This window comes from Chrysochloris asiatica, unplaced genomic scaffold, assembly GCF_000296735.1.
Source record: "Chrysochloris asiatica unplaced genomic scaffold, ChrAsi1.0 scaffold00168, whole genome shotgun sequence".
Taxonomy (NCBI): domain Eukaryota; kingdom Metazoa; phylum Chordata; class Mammalia; order Afrosoricida; family Chrysochloridae; genus Chrysochloris; species Chrysochloris asiatica.
Window position 1 is genome coordinate 5,860,481 of NW_006408686.1, and position 21,945 is coordinate 5,882,425.

General features: G+C 46.5%; 1 protein-coding gene across 1 annotated transcript in view; it reads right to left on the reverse strand.

The window, feature by feature from the left end:
• LOC102815635 (iron/zinc purple acid phosphatase-like protein-like) overlaps nt 1-15,859 on the reverse strand; it is a 20,143-nt gene extending 4,284 nt beyond the window's left edge. Inside the window, exons 1-10 of the mRNA XM_006871443.1 lie at nt 15,739-15,859; nt 9,522-9,722; nt 9,040-9,222; nt 7,894-8,017; nt 7,581-7,643; nt 7,370-7,484; nt 7,175-7,282; nt 7,024-7,081; nt 6,867-6,934; nt 6,684-6,755 (exon numbers count right to left, since the gene is read on the reverse strand). Of these exons, the coding sequence (XP_006871505.1) occupies nt 6,684-6,755; nt 6,867-6,934; nt 7,024-7,081; nt 7,175-7,282; nt 7,370-7,484; nt 7,581-7,643; nt 7,894-8,017; nt 9,040-9,222; nt 9,522-9,722; nt 15,739-15,859 (1,113 nt within the window). The remainder of the gene's footprint in view (nt 1-6,683; nt 6,756-6,866; nt 6,935-7,023; nt 7,082-7,174; nt 7,283-7,369; nt 7,485-7,580; nt 7,644-7,893; nt 8,018-9,039; nt 9,223-9,521; nt 9,723-15,738) is intronic.
• Between the last annotated feature and the right edge of the window lie 6,086 nt (nt 15,860-21,945).

Sequence of the window (21,945 nt, forward strand, 5' to 3'; positions counted from 1 at the left end):
AGAAACTGGAGGGCCTCTCCCCTCAATGCACCGTGGATCCTCAAAGGAAGCTTATTAAAAATGCCCGTGCTATGGGCCAGGTGCTAAGGAGCTCTAGTAGTGTAGTGGTTACGAATTGGGCTGCGAACTGTAAGGTCAGCAGTTCGAAACTACCAGCGGTTCCGCGGGAGAAAGATGAGGCGTTCTGCTCCCGTAAAGATTAACAGCCTCGGAAACCCCGTGCATGGTCTCTATGAGTCGGAACCGACTCCACGGCACATAACAACAACAACAACGGGCCAGGTGAGGAGGGCGAGGAGCCAGCCTTGCCGAGTGGGCAGAACAGAGAAAGGAACTCTGGTGGTGCCGCAGGATAAGTGATGAGCTCCTAACCACAGAGTTGGTGGTTCAACCCCCCCAGCCGCTCTGTGGGTCACAATGATTTGGAATTGATTCCATGGCAGTGCGTTGGGGAGTGCGGTGGCTCTGTAGGATAAGCACTGGACTTTGAACCACAAGGTTGGTTCCTCCGGAGAAAGATGAGGCTTACTGCTCCCACAAACATTTATAACCTCAGAAATCCTACAGCGCAAGGGTGAGGAAGCTTTTGCTGCCAAAATTTATAGTATTATTTGTGGGCCATACACAATTATCACCTTAAAAATTAGCCTGTTATATTTGGTCAAACATTTAATTAACTCACCCCTAAGAGCTCTGGTAAGCGTAGTGATTACAAATTGGGCTGTTCACCTCAGGATCAGCAGTTCAAAACTACCAGCTGTTCCATGGGAGAAAGATGAGGTTTTCTGCTCCCAGAAACCCTGTACAGGGTCACTATGATTTGGAACCAACTTCACAGCACATAACAACAACAACAATGTGATGACTGGAGCCCCAGTGTGGCACTGAAGGATAATGAGCTGGATCACAAGGTTGTTTGAACCACTAGGTCAGCAGTTCAAACTCACTTGGAACCTTATACAGGGTTGCTATGAGTCAGAATCGACTCAACTGCGCTTGGCAACAACATGTGATGGCTGGAATGGAGGTTGCCTTGGCAGGGCTAGACCAAATGATTTCAAGGGCTTTATATGGAGTCCTGGTGTGGTGCTGTGGGATAACGCACCAGACTGCAAAGCCATTTGAACTGCAAGGTTGGCGGTTCAAGCTCATCAGCCGCTCCTCGGAAACCCTATACAGGGTCGCTATGAGTCGGAACCGACTCAACGGCACTTAACAACAACATATGGCCCACAGGCCAGACATTCCCCACCCCTGCTATGGAGGGTCTCTATGAGTCAGAGCCACTTGACGGCACTTAACAAGAACAGAGAGAGTGCTAACCCTAGAAAAATCTCCATTTTGCAGTGACCATTGTAACACCTGCTGATGTGATGCTGTAAGATAAGCACTGGACTTTAAATCCCAAGGTCGGCAGTTCAAGTCCACCAGCTGCTCCTTGAAAAACCTATAAGGATCATTATGAGTCAGAACCGACTCAACGGCACTTAACAACAACAACAACACATTGTAATAGCTGATGGAGGTAAGACTCATTACAAGGTAAAAGCAGTGCGGGGAAGTTTGCATGGTCAGAAGTTATCTTCCCACAAGACACTCATTACGAAGATACAAAGAGTAACTTCATGGTGGAGAGCAACCCCACAACTCCCCACCCACCCCCCGCAGTGATCAAAGTAAATAACATCAGCTGTAATGAGACAGATGGCGATCACATTCATAGATGGGGATACTGAAGTTCAAAGAAAGGTACCAGGGGACTCTTACACAGAACACAGTATCATATGTGTGTATTCCTACCCCAAAATGAGTAACTTTAATCTAATCATGAGCAAGCACCAGACAAACCCTAAGTGAGGGGCACTCTACAAAACAACTTTGATATACTCTTCAACAGTGAGTGTCCAGGTCATGAAAGATGAAGAAAGACAAGAAGAGATATTTCTGATTAAAGGGACCCAGAGAGCTACACCACCAAAGTGTAGCACGTGATCTTAGACTAGGGCCTGGATCAGAAACAAATCCTGCGCTTTGATTTAAAGGCCCCTAGGAGGACTGGTGTGGCGCTGTACGGTAACCATTGGACTGCTACCCTCAAGGCCAGCAGTTCAAACCCACCAAATGCTCCTCGGAAACTCGATACAGGATTCACAATGAGTCAGGACTGACTAGATGGCACTTAACAATAACAATGGATCAAAAAGAGGCCCTGATGGCTTGTAAGATAAGCACTGGCCTGCTAACTGTAAGGTCGGCAGTTCAAACTCACCAGCCATTCTGTATTTTTGCTCCCGTAGAGATTTACAACCTCGAAAACACTACACAGGGTCGCTATGAGACAGGAACAACTTGATAAAGCAGTGAGTCTGGTTCTAGGTACAAAGGGTTGACCCACTTGGCTGATAACCAAGAGACTGAAGGTTCAAGACCACCCAGAGACACCTCAAAAGAACAATCAGACAATCTGCTTCCAAGAAACCAGCCACTGTAAATCCTACTCTGAGTACAGTTCTACTCTGACACACATACGGTCATCTGGAGTCGGAGTCATCAGGCAGCAATTGGCTGAAACAGGACAATAAGTCAGGTCTGTAAATGAGTTAATAGTATACTATCTATGCTAACCACTTGAATTTGATAATTATACTGTAGTAATGTAAGAGGATGCTCTTGTACTTTAGGAATACACGAAGACAGAAGCATTTAAGTGAAAAGGGCACGATGTCTGTAACTCACTCTTCATTGGAACAGAAAATTAGAATAAAATATTTGTATATATTCTGTATAAAATAAATATCTATTGAGAGGTAGAGAGAGGGAGGAAAGAGAGAAACAGTTGAAACAAATGTGATTAAATGTTCCTATTTGGGGAATCTGGGTGGAGGGAGTTCTTTGTATTATAAGAATGTAAAGAGCAAAACAACAAATCCACAGAGGTTGGAAGAGTCCCTGACAGGCAGGGACTAACTGGGAAGGGGAACAAGCCATCTGATTCTGAAAAGATTTCCATTTCCTGCTGGAGTCTTGGTGATGCTGTGGGTTAGGCATTGGGTTGCTAACTGCAAGGTCAGTAGTTCAAACCCACCAGCTGCTCCGTGGGAGCAAGATGGGGTTGCCTGCTCCCATAAAGATTTACAGTCTCGAAAAATCTATATCTGGTCACTATGAGTCAGAATCGACTTGGTGGCTATGGGTTTGGTTTTTGGTTTGTGAGGGACAGGCAGGCATTGGGAGTTTTAAAAGCTTACCAGGTAAATCTAATGTACAGTCAAGGTTGGGAATCATTAGTGTATGAAACATGAGTCAGGTGGGTTTTGTTGTTTTTTAAATCCTGCTAGCGTAGCAGATTTGTATCTAGAGGATAAATCATTGTATCTAGAGGATAAATTGTATCCACAGAGAATACTTTCAAATGCCATCCAAGAGTCCTACCTTGGATGGCACCCAAGAAGGGTTGAAGGCATCTACTGTTTGTTCATCTTACACCCTCTGTATGGTTTGAACTTTTATCACCAGTGATTATTACTTTGATAATAATAAGAGTTTGTAAGAATCCACATAAAAACAAAGCCTCCCCTCCTTAGAGAAGTGGCTGGTTTCAAGGCTGAGTCTGGGAAAAAAAGATGAAATATCTCATGGTGTCAAACTTAAGGGAGTGCTCAGAAAAGATGAGGCGTATTGCTAGGGCACAGGGGCCAGCTCCCAATGGCCACTGCTGGACTCATTTAAGCAGCAAAATAAGTAATGATAGTATTGGATTATAGTGTGGCGCTGTGGGTTAATGCGCCAGACTGCAAAGCCATTTGAATTGCAAGATCGGCAGTTCAAGTTCACCAGCTGCTCCTTGGAAACCCTCTACAGGGTCGCTATGGGTCGGAACTGACTCGATGGCACTTCACAACAACAACAACAAAACACTATATCCACTGGAGTCCTGGTGTAGGATAATGCACTGAATCTCAAGGCTAGTTTGAACTTCAAGGTCGGCGGTTCAAACCCACCATCTGCTCCTCGGAAATCCTTTACAGGGTCATTATGAATTGGACCAAATTTGATCGCACTTAACAACAGCTACATACTGAATGAAGGAATGAGTAGAGCAAAAGGGATAATTCTTCTTTATAAGAAGATGTCACTTAATAAATGTAGTATGAAGGAGAGGAACAGAAAGCCAGCATGAGAACTTCATGTAATGACTACAGGCAAGATCCACTGAGGGATATTGATCATAGTGGGTGAAAGTTTGAAGAGCAAATCAAAAAGTATCTCTTCCAAGAAATTTATTAATGAAAAGAGAAATCTAGTCACTTCAAGAAGCGCTGGTGAAACTGTGGGTTTTCATCTCATTGGGCTGTTAACTGTACAGTTGGAAGTTCAAACCCACCAGAAGGAAGAGGCTGAATGCTTCCTTAAAGATTTACAGCTTGGAAATCCTGGTCCTCTCTGTCCCATAGGGTCACTGTGAGTGGAAATGGACTCTATGGCAGTGGGTTATAGCAAGTTCACAGTGGGGACACTCAGCTGACATCTTAAGCAAGCGTTCCAGCTAAATGCCTCCAGTAAAAAGGCAGACAGACAGCATGAGCCTTCCCGATGAGATGCACTGAGAACGACATGTTCTTACCAATATGTATAATCTAAACCCCACCACGAGAAAACACCAGACAAATTTATGTCAGTGACACGCTCTGAAACAACTGCCTAATGCTCTTCCAACAGCATGAAGGATCAAAGACAAGGAAAGACTGAAGAGCTTTCACAGTTTTGAAGAGGCTAAGGACACATGGTAGCATAGTGGTTATGAATTGGGCTGCTAACCTCAGGGTCAGCAGTTCGAAACTACCAACTGGTCCGCGGGAGAAAGATAAGGCTTTCTGCTCCTGTAAAGATTTATAGCCTCAGAAACCCTGTGCAGGGTCGCTATGAGTCGGAACCGACTCAACGGCACTTAACGACAACAAGGACACATGACAACTAAGTGCAAGGTGGGATCCTGGATCAGAAAATTGGTCACTAGTGAAAAACCCGGTAGACTCAAGTCCGTATTCTAGTTATTGTCGTAAGACCTCTGTTCCTAGATGCAGTAGGCTCCCCAACCACTCTAGGTGGTTCAAATTAAGTCTTTGAACAAGTACTTATTCTCTTAGAGCCTCTGTCTTCACACCTGTACAATGGGCATGCTACAAGGAGTACCTAACCTAGAGTTACATCAAAACAAAACTAAACTCACTGCATTGGGCCTATTCCAACTCACAGAGAGCCTATAGAATAAGAACTGCTCCTTAGGGCTTCTGAGACTTCAAATCTTTATGGGAGCAGAGACCCTCATCTTCCTCCCTCAGCGTTACATGGGTTTATACCACTGACCCACGGTTAGCGACCCAACACTTAAGCCATTACGTCATCAGGGCTCCTTACTTAGGGTTACTCCATTGCCACTGAGTTGATTCTGACTCATACCAACCCTATGTAAGGTTTCTGAGGCTATAAATCTTTATGGGAGCTAAAAGCCTCCTCTTTCTCCTGAGAAGCAGCTGGTGGATTTGAACTCCTGACTTTGCGATTAGCAGCCCAATGTGTAACGCACTATGCCATCTGATCTCCTTCCTACAATTAATGCTGGCTGGCTGTATGCTGTTGAGTCAGTTCCGACTCATAGCAACACTGTATAGGGTTTCCAAACTTGTAAAGTTTTACAGGAACAGAAAATCTGATCTTTCTCCCTCAGAGCAGCTTGGGGGCTTGAACATCTGACCTTGTGGTTAGCAGCCCAATGTCACTATACCACTAAGGAACCTAGAGTTATTGTTGTTGTTGTTGTCAAAGTGCCGTCGAGTCGATTCTGACCCATAGCGACCCTGTATAGGGTTTCCTAGGAGCAGCTGGTGAGCTTGAACCACCAACCTTGCAGTTCAAATGGCTTTGCAGTCTGGCGCATTAACCTACAGCGAGAGTTATAGTAAGGACTAAATAACATCCCATGTATAAATCATGGGGAATTCAGACTGATCAAGGTTGTTGTTGTTGTTGTTGTGTGCTGTCGAGTCAGTTTCAATTCATAGCGAACCCTGTATAGGATCTCTGAGAGCAGCTGGCGGGTTTGAACTTTCAACCTTGTGTTTGGCAGCCCAATGCTTATCCTACAGTGCCACTCCAGGGCTCCAATAACAATAATGATGGGAATGATCATTGTGTGCTTTTGAGTCGGTTCTGACTCATAGCGGGTTTCTGAAAGAAGTTGCTGGGTTTGAACTGCTGACCTGTGATTAGCACAGTTAGTGTGTAACCTACAGTGCTACAACAAGGTCATAAGCCAAGAGGTTCCGATTGTTGTTGTTGTTGTCGCTGTGTGCTGTAGAGTCGGTTCTGGCTCATAGAGACTCCATCGGGTTTTCAAGGAGCAACTGGTGGGTTTGAACCACCGACCTTGTGTTTATCAGTCCCATGCTTCTTGTTGTTGTTGTTGTTAAGTGCCATCAGCTCAGCTCCAACTCATAGCGACCCTGTACAGGGTTTCCAAGGAGTGGCTGGTGGATTTGAACCATGGACCTTTTGGTTCAAACCAACTTTGCAGTCCAGTGCTTATCCTACAGCGCCACACCAAGATTCCAGTCCAGTGCTTATGCCTCAACAAAGAGTGAAAGGAGAGAAATCAAGGACCCCCTTCCACCCTGCCTGCTCACAGCAGATCCCGTGATGATGTGGACAGGAGCTCGAGGGTTGGTGTAGGGCCTCTCTTGGCTACCGTTGAACACCTGGAGGGGGGGAACAAAGTGGGGGGGAGGGTCACACCAGGTATGCCAAGGGGGTCTGATCAGGTGTTCATTGCCACCAGCCATGAGACCTTGGCCCTCCCAATGTCTCACCTGGTAGTTGTAAATTGGCCACAACCGTTCATATGAGTGCTCATGAGCCCAGATCTCTAGGTCGACCCCTGAGTCAGAGCAAATAGGGGGTCAAGTCTCTGGATCTAGCAGAGATGAGGTGTGGGGCATGGGGCTGAGGGTCCCAGGGGCCGCTCACCATATCTGTAGAAAAGATCCTCCAACCCATATAACTGACCAAAGAGGCCTTTGCGAACCTGGGAAGGATGAGTAGGAAGTTAAAGGGTGACTCACATCAACCCCACCTGGTCTCAGGGTCCCCATGCTCCACTCAGGAAAGGAGTCCTCACCTTGCTTTCATGCCATCTACAGTCGTCCAGGTCAGCATTGGAACAGTACATGGGCCGGTGACCCATGGTTATGATCCAAGGCCGGGCTGCCCGATTCTGGTTGGCTTTCTAGAGATAAGGGCCCAGAGTGAGGGTCAGGGGGTGTGGGGAGTGAGGCAGGCCAAGGGAAGCAAAGGGGGCCTCCACCCAGCTTACCTGGAGGTCGCTCTCCAACCAACGAAACTGTTTCTCTACCAGATGGTAGCCATAGTGAAGAAAGAAATAGACCTCAGTGGAGAAAGAGATGATGTGGGCTGGGCCCAGGTCCCAACTAGAGGGGTCAAAAGGCAGGGGTCAGGGATGCGGTCTCCTCTGCATACCCCAGCCTTCAGGGAAGGGAGGCCAGTCCCCAACACGCCCAGATTACCTGTACCAAAGACCTTCAGTGTTTCCCGGCATACTGAAGCGAGCCTTGTAATTAGAGAAGTTGCTGGATAAAGCACGTAAAAGGGTGAAGTGAGGTGTGGACCTATCTGTGTCCCCAGCACTTCCCACTCTAGGGCCCAGAGCCTGGCTTCCAAGCAAGCCTTCGTCTCCTCTCATCATCACAAATGAACTGTCCCTGTGTGTGAAAGACTAAGGCCATTGGAAGACACAGAATCATCCACTTTGATCTAAGACTAGCCAGAGTCCCCTGCTAGCCACCCAGCCCTTGCCCACTCACAGTCCCAGGTCCTTACTAGCGTTGTTCATGGTTCCCAGGGCAGGTCATGTATGGCAGGCTGGCGGCCACAGGTTCAATAAGCCTCATGAACTTGTCCCCGACGCGGGCATTGTCCTCATCCATGTTGTAGGCAAAGTCTCCTGAGGAAGGGAGTAAAGACTCAGACCTGGCTCTATTTTTGTCAGAATTGAGGGACCTGATTGCTCAGGTGTGGGACTATACAACCCTTGGTCTTCAAGCAATGCCAGAATCTTGATCCCTACCTCACACCCACCAGCACTGACTCAGGGAACTGTCCCCTCCATCTCTGGTCTCTGGGTTCCCTCAGTGCCGTGTGAGTGTCCTGTGCTCAGATTCCTCCAGTCCAGTTACTAGCTCAGTGACCGCTACGAGCACAGCCCCAAACGCTTAACATTCACGATCACCTGACTCTCCAGAACACCCACAAGGGGAGTATTGTTACCATCCTCATGTCAAGTAGGAACACAGAGAGATGAAGTGACTGCCCAGGTTAACGGAGCTCGTTAGTAAAGATACAGTAGTCACACCCAGGGAGTCACACTCTGGTTCCAGAGTCTACAAATGTATCACACCAGCCCAATCTCCCATCTCATCCTGTTTCCTAAAGAACAACAGTAATAACAACCAGTACTTATCCAGCAGGAACTCTGGTAGCATAGTGGTTACGAATTGGGCTGCAAACCTTAAGGTCAGCGGTTCGAAACTACCAGCTGCTCCGCAGGAGAAAGATGAGGATTTCTGCTCTTGTAAAGATTTACAGCCTCGGAAACCCTTTACAGGGTCGCTATGACGGACTCCACAGCACATAACAACAACTTATCTAGTGCTTACTGCATACCCGCTAATGTTTTGAGAACTGTATACATATTCGCATACTTAGTTGTCACAAGAATTCCATGAGTTCTGAACTAGACTTCTGTTTGATAGCAATACAGACGGGAGAATCAACACACATCGCTCTAAGTGCCCAGGTTGGTGTTTCAATCAACAGTCTCCAATGATCTCCACATCTCCATGATGGGTCTCATCCAATGTGACTTCAGATTCAAGCTAGCCCCACTCCCACCCCTACAGTTCCTGTGCTACCTCCCACCCATGTATCCACCCCCACGCCTCCAGGGCACCCTTGCTGAAGTCTCACCCACATGAAGAATAGCATCGTACATGCCCTGCTGGACTTCCCTGCGTAGTCGAGGGAGGGCCTTTGGGTTCTCAGCCCCTAGGTCCCCAAACACAGCCAGACGGGGGCTCCAGTGGGGCCCATTCTTTAAGGTCTTGAAGCGGAACCGACGGCTCCAACCCTGGGCACTACCACACCTGTAAACTGAAGGGGGAAGAAAAGGTCACAATCAGCTGGGAGTATTCAGGACTCTTCCTCCAACCCCCACACATCTCCATTTGTCAGGGGGAGAGAGAACCACGCCCACCCCACTGTATATCTCCCCCCACCCCCCACCCCTTCCATTTACATCCCTTGGGTCTAATACAATAGGCTTGCAGAGAAGTGTGGAGTTAGGAGCCCAGCCTCAGTCTGTGGGTCTGTGGCACTTTCTGGTCCATTTCCCACTTCTCTTCCTGTCTTCTCTCAATTCTCCAGCCTGGGACCTTTGGGACCTTTCTCACCGTACTGGACCCCAGGCAGCAGCCTCCGCAGCATGACTCGGTGTATGTAGAGCTTCCGGTGGAGAATGCCCCCATCCACAAAGGGGCTAGAGGTGCCCACTGCCCGCAGAGGTAGGGGCCCTGATAGTTGCATCCCAAACTGCACTTCAGAGCGAGTGGGGACCCACGTGGTCCAGGTTACGGTCATGGAACCCGGCTCACCTGGGAAAAAGGGAGCAGAGGGGGCATCAGGGAGGCTGGGACAGGCAGTGAGGAGCAATAACTGTAACCGCTCTTAATTTAGTAGTTAAGGGCCCACGTTCTAGTACTACTCAAGTTCAGTCCCTGCTCTGCCATTTCCAAGTTATCTTTACCTTACTGAACCTCATTTTCTTATCTACAAAATGGAACAATAGTACCAAACCCTAGATGAATAAACACGAGGGAACTTAAAAAAGTCTGTGGAAAAAAAATTCTATTATCTTTTCATTCAATTTTTCTATGAACTGTTTGCAGCCCCATTGTAGAAGGGGAACATGCCTAGTGCACAGTTAGAATCCCTGGGGTAAATAAATGCTCAACCACTAATCAAAAGGTGAGTGGTCAAATCTACTCAGAGGTACCTCAGAAGAAAGACCTGGCAATCTACTTCCAAAAGGACACAGCTCTCTACTCTCTATGAAGCTTACTTCTACTCTGAAACCCATGGCTCGCCATGAGTTGGTAATGACTTAACAGCTTCTCATTTGGTTTGGGTTTGGTGTGACATTAAGAGTTAGATATGTGTTAACTATTTTATTATCATGCATAGGTCTTGTGCCAAATGTCTTCCACAGGACATTGTATGTTGTTGCTAAGTGCCCTTGAGTCAGTTCCGGTTCATAGTGATCCTGTATAGGGTTTTGGAGGAATGGCTGGTGGGTTTGAACCTCTGACCTTGAGGTTAGCACCTCATATGCTTATCCTACAGCATCACACCAGGACTACAAGACTTGTATAGGGGTTGTATAGAGTTGCAAATTCAGGGGTGTCAAGCTAGCTAAGTAACACAAGGTAAGGCAGCAGGGAATTTGGAGAGTATGGCAAACTCAGTTCAAGTGGCAGGGGCCACACAGGAGGTAGACCCAAATCTGCCTAATCTTTGGATTGCTCTAGAATAAATCTTGACGTGGTGGTTTTTCTAGCCCAGGAGCATATAGCTACATATACAAATCTAAAATTTTCAGTGATATTTTCAATTTCTTAAATGTGAGCACCCAAATCAAAGTTTGAAAAATACCATGTATATAGTACATGAATACAATGTCATATCATGCGAAGAGCATGGAGTCTTCCTCCAGCAATACAGAAATGCACACGTACAAGGTTTTTCACTGCAGCTGCAATAGATAGGAAATGACCCAAATGTTCATCCGCAATACGTAACAACTCTGCTGAGAACCACGCAGTTGCAGAAAAGAATGAGGACAAACTCTGATTGGATATGGAATGATCTCCAGCATGTAGAGTTATATAAACAAGGAAAATGTCATAGAATACCTATAGTCAGCTAGCCTTTATGTAAGGGGATATGAAAAACAGGAGAAGATGGATTCCTTGCCAGGGTGGGTGGGAGTCGGGTAGTAGGGATGAAGGCGGAGCGACGCTTCTCTGAATCTTTTGTACAACTCCTACTCTTGGTACGTTAGTCACTCCTAGTTCATATTTCCTTCACCCTTCCCCCCCCCACCACCAAATAAACAATTAAAACCAACCAGAGTGTGTGTGGAGGGGATACCCCGCTATAGAATGAAAACAGTAATGAATGGGCCTAACTATGTGAAAAGAAATGAACGTTCTATTAAGGGTGTTGGAAAAATTCAGAATCGGTTAACAGCGATGGTTGAACAACACAACATACGTTATTTGATAAGATCACTGAACTGCACATGTGAAGATTGTTGAAATGGCGAATGTTGTATTACCTATTTGTTACAATATATAAATAGAATAGATAATATAACTACACTGACCTGGATGGGGAAGAAAAGGAACTGAAAAACGGTGTCAGCTGGGTTTTAGAAGGCTAAAGACAAAAGAAACTATACACAATGCTCTCATACACAGGGATATTTATACATAGGTATTACCTGTAAAGATTTACAGCCTCGGAAACCCTGTACAGGGCCGCTAGGAGTCGGAACCGACTCCACGGCACACAGCCACCACCACCATTTACCCCTTGGAGTCCTGGTGTGGTGCAGCACTAGACTGCGAACCACAAGGTCGGCAGTTCAAACCCACCAGCTTCTCCTTGGAAACCCCATGAGTCAGAACTGACTCGATGGCACATAACAACAATTTAACCTTTACTCATTTTTTTCTTTTTTTACTCGTTGCCTCACAGTGTTTGGTAATATCTAAGAAGTTTTCATCATTTTGTCCCCTGTGAGTCCTGGTGTGGTGCTGAAGGTTAAAGCACTGGGTTGCAAGGTTGGTTTGAACTGCAAGGTCGATTGTTCAAACTCACCAGCCACTCCTCGGAAACCTTATACAGGGTTGCTATAAGTTGGAACAGGCGTGACGACACATAACAACAACATGTACCCTTACTACAAATACACCTATGACTGTGGTGGACCACTGTTGTTGTTGTTGTTGTTGTTAAGCACCATCGACTGTTGTTATTAAGTGCTATCAAGTCCATTCCAACTCATAGTGACCCTGTATAAGGTTTCCAAGGAGTGGCTGATGGGTTTGAACCACCAACCTTGTGTTTAGCTGTCCAGTGCTTATCCTACAGCACCACACAAGGAGTCACAGTGGATAACATGATGAAAACTTCTTAGTTATTACCAAATACCATGAGAAAATGAGTTTCTGGGCTTGGGGGCTCAGGACCATAGTCTCAGGGGACACTATAGTCAACTGGCATGACATAGTCCCCAAAGACAATGTTCTACATCCTACTTTGGTGAATAGAGACTTCCAAGGTGCCTTGGAAGAAACACCTGGCAATCTACTTCTGAAAAATCAACCATTGAAAACCCAATAAAGTGCAGCTCTACTCTGATATGCATGGGTTTTCCATGAGTGGAACTCAGTGGGCAATGAAGTTCAATGTGAGATTCTGGGTTAATTCCTGGAACAGTAAAAGGACCCTAGTGGGAAACCTGGTAAAATTCCACTGAGGTCTAGAGTTTGGTGGTGATTGTGTGGCACCAAGTCGGTTCCAACTCATAGCAACCCTGTATAGGGTTTCCGAGGAGCAGCTGGTGGATTTGAACCACAAACCTTGTGGTTCCAAGCGACCTAGCGGTGCAGTGCATTATCCTGCCGTGCCACACCAGGACTCCAGTGGTTGTTTTTGCTAAGTGTTATCAAGTCAGTTCTGACACACAGCGACCCTGTGTAGGGTTTCTGAGGAGTGGCTGGTGAGCTTTAATTGCCAACCTTGCAGTTCAAACCGACCTTGCAGTCCAGTACATTAACGTGCAGGGCCACACCAGGACTCCAGTGATAATACATCAATGCACCAATGTTAATTTCTTGGTTTGACTCATTGTCCCATGTATGTAATCATGTACATGCTATGTAATGTTAGGGGGAAACAGGCAAGGGGGGGTCTAGGGGCTGCTATATTTTTGCTGTAAAATCTAAAATCTATTGTTGTTGCTGTTAGGTACCATTTGTTGTTGTTATGCGCCGTGGAATCGGTTCCGACTCATAGTGACCCTGTACAGGGTTTCCAAGGCTGTAAATCTTTATGGGAGCAGAAAGCCTCATCTGTCTCCCGCGGAACAGCTGGTAGATTCGAACTGCTGACTGTGAGGTTAGCAGCCCGATTCGTAACCACTACGCTACCAGAGCTCCTTAGGTGCTATTTAGTCAGTTCCAACTCGTATAGACACTACACAGCACAAAGAAACCCTGCCGGGTCCTGTGGGATCCTCACCATGGTTGCTATGTTTGAACCCATTGTGGTAGACTCTGTGTCAATTCATCTCATGAAAAAAATGTAAAAACAAAGACAGTGAGGTTCTTGAACCAACCTGCCTAAATTCCAGTTCCACACTGGGTGGCCTGGGGTAATTATCTTCACCTCTATAACTCAATTGTCCTCTTTGGTGAAATGAGAGTAACAATTGTACCTACAGCTTGAGGTCTAGTGAGGTTAAATAAATGATCCATAAAAAACACTTAGTACCTTTGCCTCTAGGATTTTGTAGATCAAACAAAGGACAGCTGGGAAGCTCATTGGATTTTCACAATAGTCCTTGTCCTGCCCAGTTTCCAGAGTTGATGTGCCTTGCCCAAGGTCACTGGGCCATCAAATGTCAAAGCCAGTTCATTGATGCAGTTTCTGATTCCACTCTGTACCTAAGCTCTAAGAAGCAACCGTCTTTAAAAGTGTCAAGGACATGAAAGACCAAGGAACAGTGTCCCACATAGTAGAAGACTAAGAAGTCGCAGCAAAGAGAATAGCAATGAAGGATCCTGGATTCAAATACAGACAGTGGAAACACTGGTGGCATCTGAATGAAATCCACAGCTTAGTGGATATCACACCAAAGTTAATTTCTCAGTTTTGACAATTGTACATTGGTGGCATGCAAAGCTGACATTAGGGGAAGCTGGATGAAGGGGATATGGCAACTCTGCACTATTTTTGTCACTTTCCTGTAATTTTTAAATCTTTTAAAATGAAAAGCTACAATAATTTCTTAACGAGGAAACCACTGCTTGTCTCATTTCGGTGTGGAATCAAAGGATAATATCCACAATTATCTGACACTGCTGTTGAACTATTCCTCCCTGTTTCAACCACATGTCTGTGTGAGAGCAGATTGCTTTCATATATATTATCCAACAGAAGCCATTACAGCAAACCAAACGCAGATACCGATATGAGGAGAATTCAGCTATAAAGCCAGACGTGAAGGAGACTTACAAAGATGTAAATCAATGCCATTCTTCTCACTAATTTCTTTTGTTTTATAAAATAGTCATTTTCATTGAAAATGTCACTTATAATAATACATAATGGGTTTATTATTCATTTTAAACGACAATAAAATGTTTTTAAGTGTCTCAGTTTTAATTTCCAATATGGTAAGCATGGATAGTTATAACGCTGGCAAACAAAACCTCTTTGAGAGTCTCAATACTTTTTTATAGTATAAAGGGATCCCGAGACAAATGGAGTCTTGGCATGGTACTGTAGGATAAGTCCTGGACTGCTAACTGCAAGGCTGACAGTTTAAACTTGGAACCCCTATACAGGGTCACTATGAGTTAGAACTGACTTCCTGGCACTTAACAACAAGACCCCAAAGTGTAAGAACCACTGCGACACACCTAGCACCATTTTACCCACCAGCTGCTCCTTGGAAACCCTATACAGGGTCATTCCTCGTCACATGACTGGGGGCCAGGCTGAGAAGTCAGAGAGTTAAGTTACGTGCTCAGGGTCGCAAGCTGCAAAGCTGGACTCCATACCCAGGCAATATGGGTCCAGAGTTCACCTCTTACCACCTCGGTGCCCCACTGCCTCCTGATAAAGGATCAAGAGGCTCCTTTTGCTGGGAAGAGGCAAGGAGGCATAAGCTAGGCAATCCAGTTCCGTAATCATTCATCATTGGTTTCTTTCACAACTGAGTTTAAGACTTACTGGGCACTAACTGTCAGGTCCTGGTGTCCTGGTGAGACACTGTAGGATAAGCACCAGACTGCTAACTATGAGACTGGAGGTTCAAACTCACCAGTTGCTCCTCGGAAACCCCATACAGGGTTGCTATGAATTGGAACCGACTCCACAGCACTTAACAACAACGTCACCATGTCAGGTTGTAGAGATACGGGAGTGACACAATCACTAAGACCAACGGCAGCCCCCTTTTGGGGGAATACTGACTATAGCGTAGTGGTTACGAATCAGGCTGCGAACTGCAAGGTCAGCAGTTCGAAACTACCAGCTGTTCCATGGGAGAAAGATGAGGCTTTACGCTCCCGTAAAGATTTACAACCTCGGAAACCCTATACAGGGTTACTCTGAGTCGGAACCGACTCCACGGCACGTAACAACAACAACAACTGACTATAGACTGGGCATTATGACCGTTCCATACACACTCAGAGATACAACTGCTACCATCCCCATTTAACTAGAAGCAGACACCCCAAGTTTCAGGAAAGACAAGTCACCTGCCTAGGCCCCCATGGCAATCACCATGGGATTCCAGGAAGGGATCACACTTACCTGGGTAGGACAGATGGACTTGCTCAGGTGTGGCACTGGGAGCTCCTGGGGCCCCCTGAACTCCCAGGGAGAAGAGGACCAGCACACAGCAGCAGGACCAGAAGGGGTGAAGGAGGCACATGGTAGAAGAGGGGAAGGGGCTGGGAGGATGGAGAATGGAGGGGATCAGGTGATGCTGATGCTGAGTGTGGGAGGGGGTCCTCAAGGAGGACAATTATCCAGATGCTGAAGAGAGAACGTGAGCAGACCCATCACTGTGGGGCCTCAGGCCTCTTGGGCAAAGTGTGCAAAGCAGTTCACGTGGAGTAACTACATTCCTATGAAGTGGATGCTCCGATTTATCAACATCCCCATATCTCAGATGAGGCAACTGAGGAAACCAGAGATTAAGTTGTACAACTGGGATGTGGAGGAGCCTGATTTGAATCTAGGCAGGCCTAGCTCTTAATCATGGTTTATTGGGAGGTGGGGGGAACACTTGGCAAGCCCCTCTTCTAACGACCCATCCTTCTTCTAGTAATGCTCCTTCTACCTTTCCCCCCCATCCCCAGGTCACCAGCCTTTTATCTTTGTCCTTAATGACCTCACCATGCCTACTCCTCAATCTGCCACCTTGGTCTCAGTGACCCCAACTCTATACCCAGATCCTCCAGAACCCCAACTTGCACTGAGTGACCCCATTTTCTGACTCCACCCTGCATCGGATCCTGACCTTACTAACTGCACTCCCTCTTTCCCGGCCCCAAGTCCCCCAGCACCCCATGCTAACAGCCCACCTCCACTTCTCCAACGGTGCTCCCTGGCTCCCCAGTCCCTCATCTGCTGGCCACCCCCACCCCCTTTTCTGAGCTCCTCCTACTCCATTTCGGCGCCAGCTCCCACAGACAGAGCAGGCGGGGGCCCGAAGTCCAGAGGCCACGAGTCTGGATGGAGGGCGCCCTGGGAACCCTACTCACCCTGGGGGCGCCGCTGCCCCGCACGCGTTTCTCGAGGCCAGGCCCGCCGCGGTATTTATGGGTTCTCAGCAGCAGCCGAGGCCTCCTGCCGCCCACACCCGTCCCAGCCCCGGAAGAGCCGGCCGCCTCGGGGTGACGGGCTCCCCAGACAGCCAGGGCCCCGGGTCCCACAGGTCCGGCCGGTCCCGGGCGCCCCACGCCCACCCGCCCGCGCCCCCAGGGCGGGGTGCGAGATGGGGGACCCAGGTAGGCTTGGTACGCCGCCACCGTCACCTCTGAGCCGGCCACCAGGTGAGCGTCGAGACAGGTAAGGCTGAGCGCGTCCCCCAGGCGCCCCACGTCCCTCATGTGGAGCCCCCAGGGCACGGACACTGGCTCCTAGCCCCCACACCTGGCGCTGCCACATCCCGGGGTACCAGGAGCCTCCGACCCGGGGAATTCCCCCATCCTTTCCAGCCTAGTCGGCATCGTGGATCCTTCCGGCTTCCTCCCTCCTCCAAACTGGACCCACTGACTCCTCCCCAGGGCCCCCTGAAAACTCCAAATCCGATTTGACTCTGAGCTGTTAGCTAGTTGTGCACCTTAGGAGAATTACTCAACTTAGGCTTCGCTGGGCCTCGGTTTCCCCCGTCTGTAAAATGGAGTTCAAAGTAGGACAAAACCCCACAAAACCCCCCAATAAGTAGGCTATTGTGAGGATCCCAAGAGTTGACGCCTAAAACTGACAGAGAACCCAGCCTGGTCTGAGAGAAAGGTGAGCGAGAATTCCATTGTTGTTTGACAATTAATGTTGGAATCCCAGAAACTGCCCTGGATACAGAATTCAAGTGGGAGCAAGAGAGAATTTTCTGTAAACCTTTGAGAGCTGTTTGAGCGTGGTGAACGGCTTACCCCCAAATAGGATTTGGGGCTCCCAAAGCAGTTGGGCTCCGGTTTCCTGCAGCCCCCCACCCCCCTTTCTCGCTCTCTCTCTCCTTCAGAGTCGGCTAAGTGTCAGCAGGATTAGAGCATTGATTTCAGGGGTTGGTTGGTAAGATGAATACTTGGTACTTTTTGGATTTTTTCCCACCCACTGGCGTCTCAAAGGTACTTAACACCAAAACAACAACAACTGGAGTCTCTTAACAACAACTGAGTTCCGTTACAGCTTAAATTATAATAAAAAATAACTCTCCTAGCTGCACTCAACCATTTCCAACTGCTCACTCCAGCAACCATCAATTGCAACCTCCCCCTTAAGTTTTTGTTTTTCTGACACTCTTCCAGCATTAAGGGTCCCTCACCTTTGTGTGTGCATGTGTGCTAAAGGTGCCTCTGACAGGTAGCTGAACTTCCCATGCATAAAATAAATGTCAGGAATTACACAGGAAACTGATTATATTGAAAACCAGATATAAAAATATGTTAAATATATGATGCCCAAAAGCCACTGTATGAAGTTGATTCTGACTCATGGGGACCCTATAGGGACAGAACTGCGCCATAGGGTTTCTGAGACTGTAAATCTTTACAGGAGCAGACAACCTTGGCTTTCTCCCACTGGATAGTGGGGGGCAGTGTGTGGGGGGTGACACGGAGGTTGAATCACTTGCAGCCAGCAACCTAATGCTTAACCCACTGCACCACCAGGATTTATTTAATATAGGATACAGTGGTGGTGGTGATGTGCTGTGTTGTCAGTTCCAACTCATAGCCACCCTGCGTAGAGTTTCTGAGGCTGTAAATCTTTACAGGAGCAGAAAGCCTCATCTTTTCTCCCACTGTACAGCTGGTAGTTTTGAACTGCTGATCTTGAGGTTAGCAGCCCGATTTGTAATGACTACACTACCAGAGCTCCTTACATGATAAGGAGCTGGTGTGGAGCTGTGGGCTAAGGCATCAGACTGCAAAATTGTGTGAACTGTAAGGTCGGTGGTTCAAGCCCACCAGCTGCTCCTTGGAAACCCTATACAGGGTCACTATAGGTTGGAGTCGAGTTGACGGCACTTAACAACAACACTCTTTATTAAGGCCTTAAATTTCAAGATCTAGTGACAGGCACAAAATCTATGGTCAGAGTACAAGAAGACTTGAAATTTCTATCACTGTGTAGGTTTGAAAACGACAATTCCCTCTGGTAACAAAGTCATGGCCTCTACTAGTAGAATTGTGATCTATCGCCATGGTTTATTACCAAAGAAAATGACAAATTTCAGTTACAGTGGGGTTCTCCAACTTTTTAACCTCTTAGAAAATATTATCACAAAATTTTTGTGATTAAAATATACACAAAATTGACCATTTAAATCATTTTAAAATCTACAATTCAGTAACATTAATTATACCTACAATTCTGTGTAACTATACAAAACATTTTCATCACCCCAAACAGAAACTTTATACCCATGAGACATTAACTCCCCATCAGCCCTCCCGTTGGCCTTTGGTAACCTTGGTTCTCCTTTCTACTGTATGTATGCATTTGCCTAGTCGAGATAGTTCATGTAAGTGAATTCATATAATATTTGCCCTATTTTGCCTGGATTGGAGTCCTGGTGTGGCATTGTGAGATAAAGCACTGGACTGCAAGGTTGGTTTGAACCATAAGGTCAGCCGTTCAAACTCACCAGTCACTCCTTGGGAACCCTATCCAGGGTTGTTGTGAGTCTGAACGCATTGGAAGACACTTAACAACATCCACATGCCTGAATTATATTACTTAGAGTAATGCCTTCAAGGCTCTTCTATGTTGTAGCAATAATTAGAATTTGTTCCTTTTTCTGGCTGCATAATATCCCATTGTGTGTATACACCACACTTTGTTTATCCATTCATCAAAATATTTTGTATGTGGGATGTATCTATAAACAATTTATCAGTAAGATAACAAAGCTTAGAAGTTTTAAAACACAAGAGTACAATGAGTCAGGATTGACTAGACAACAGTTGTTCTAGACAGATAGATTCCATTAGGCATCAGATCTGGAGGTGAAAAGGACAAATACATGCTAACATTATACACAGAAGTAGTTTTGATCTTGTTATAACGTCCAGGAAAAAGTAGGATCCCAGAGCACATTTTAAGAACTGCTGAGTTAAAGGATAATACAAATAAAGAGGTGATTTTTTTTCTTAAAGTTAGGTTCATGTAAGAGTCCTGGTGTGGCATTGTAAGATAAGCACTGAACTGCTAACTGAAAGGTTAATGGTTTAAACCCACCAGCCTCTCACTCCTTCTAAATGCTTTACAGGGTCCCTTGCTCTGAGTCAGAACGGACTCAATGGCAGTTAGCAACAAGATGTCCCTGAATTAGGAACCTGGTGTGGTGCTGTAGGATGAGCATTGGACTGTTTACCACAAGGTTGGTGGTTCAAATCAACCAAATGCTCCTCAAAACATCTGGCCCACAGGCCGTATAAGCCCTTCGAAATCATTTGGTCTGGCCCTGCCAAGGCAACCACAGTTCTAGCCATCACTTTTGTTGTTGTTGTTGAGTGACATCAAGTCAGTTCTGATTCATAGTGACCCTGTATAGGGTTTCTAAGGAGTGGCTGGTGAGCTTGAACCACCAACATTGCGGTTCAAACCAACTTTGCAGTCCAGTGCATTAATCCACAACACCACACCAGGACTCCAACCATCACATTAAGGGTAAGTTAATTAAATGTATGATCAAATATTTTTGTTTGTTGTTAAGTGCTATTGAGTGGGTTCTGACTCATAGCCACCCTGTATAGGGTTTCCAAGGAGTGGCTGGTGAATTTGAACTGTCGACTTTACCATTTAAACCAACCTTTTGTTCCAGTGCTTAATCTACAGAGCCACAAGTTGATAATTTTATATGGCCTGCAAATGATTTATGAATTTTGGCAGAAAAAGGGTTCCCCACCCCTGCTATACAGGGTCACTATGACTTGGAACTGACTAGATAGCACTTAACAACATTAAGCCCAGGTTTAAAAACCCAGCTGGGATTGTATTTGCTGGCCTCTGATAATGGTACATGAGGGTTCATGGCTCACTCAGTGTCCCCCTCCTGCTCTCAGAGAGCACCATTTGCAATTTCGCTTTTGGGATAGTTTTGTACTTCAAGAAATATGCATCCATTGTGGAGAATGGGGTGGGGGGGAGAGGGGAAGGTGGAGCACAGGGTAGGGAATAGACACAGGAGAGCTTGGGTGCTGGGGGTGAGGGGAATACACAAGAAGGGGAATGAAAGACTAAGGTGGATGGGAGTTAGGCAGGTTTGCATGGGCTAAGTGGGACAGAGGTAAATAATGATGTATGCACAACCTTGGAACAACAGGACTTTGGGATACAGGGACTGAGGCATGGTTTGAATGGGTAAAAGGATGGAGATAATACTAAGATGCTTGGCTGCCTTTTGAATCCTGGTTTCCCTTGCATACCATTGTAAAATAGACACCTTAGGGGGAGAGAAAGGAATAGCCAGGAACATCACCACAGAAAGCTTGTAAGTCTGTCTTCTGCCTATAACTGATTGGAATACCTAAAATGGGGCTACAACGTGCCCAGTGAAGGAGGCTTCCTGAGGAGCCTCTGCGTTGCATAAGTGGAATTCTGAACCCCATCCAAAATCTCCTGAGGTGGGAAATTTCCACTTGAAAGGACAAGTATACCAGCCTGGAGTGGCTACAAGAACAGAAGATACTTCTTGAAAGAAAGACCGACAGGAAAAATACAAAACAATAACAGTAGTCCGATTGATTACTACAAGAACAAGCTCTCCCAGGAGACATCAAGGCAAGTGGTCAAGTCCCCTCAGGCCAACCCCCTTCCAAGACTGAGACTCAATGGGAATACATGTGGTCTGACTGGTGACTACATAGGTCACCCATAAGGGGAAGTGAAGGAAAAACAGCAATGAAGTTGTGAGCTAAGTCCGACCACATTCAATAGACTCCTGTGAACCCGGGTGGCCAGAAGTAAGGCAAGACCCGGGGACTCCTGGGCTCAGAGACAGTGACATAGCCACAGAGGACTAGGGTGGAGAGTGAAGCATCCAGCTGATACGAAGTGAGGGCATATGCATCCATGCTTGCGACGTGTCTTCAATGGCTGGATGATCAGAACTGGACTAGAAGAAGAAAGAAGAGGAAAATGAGAGTAATCTGATACAATTTGATGAACTTGACCTACACCTATGGATGCAGAAACTCAAAAGAGGGAACAAATCTTTACAGTGATGCCCATTCCCACCGCCTCTGTATACAGGGTAGACAGGGAGGGGCAATTTGGACATTGGCTACC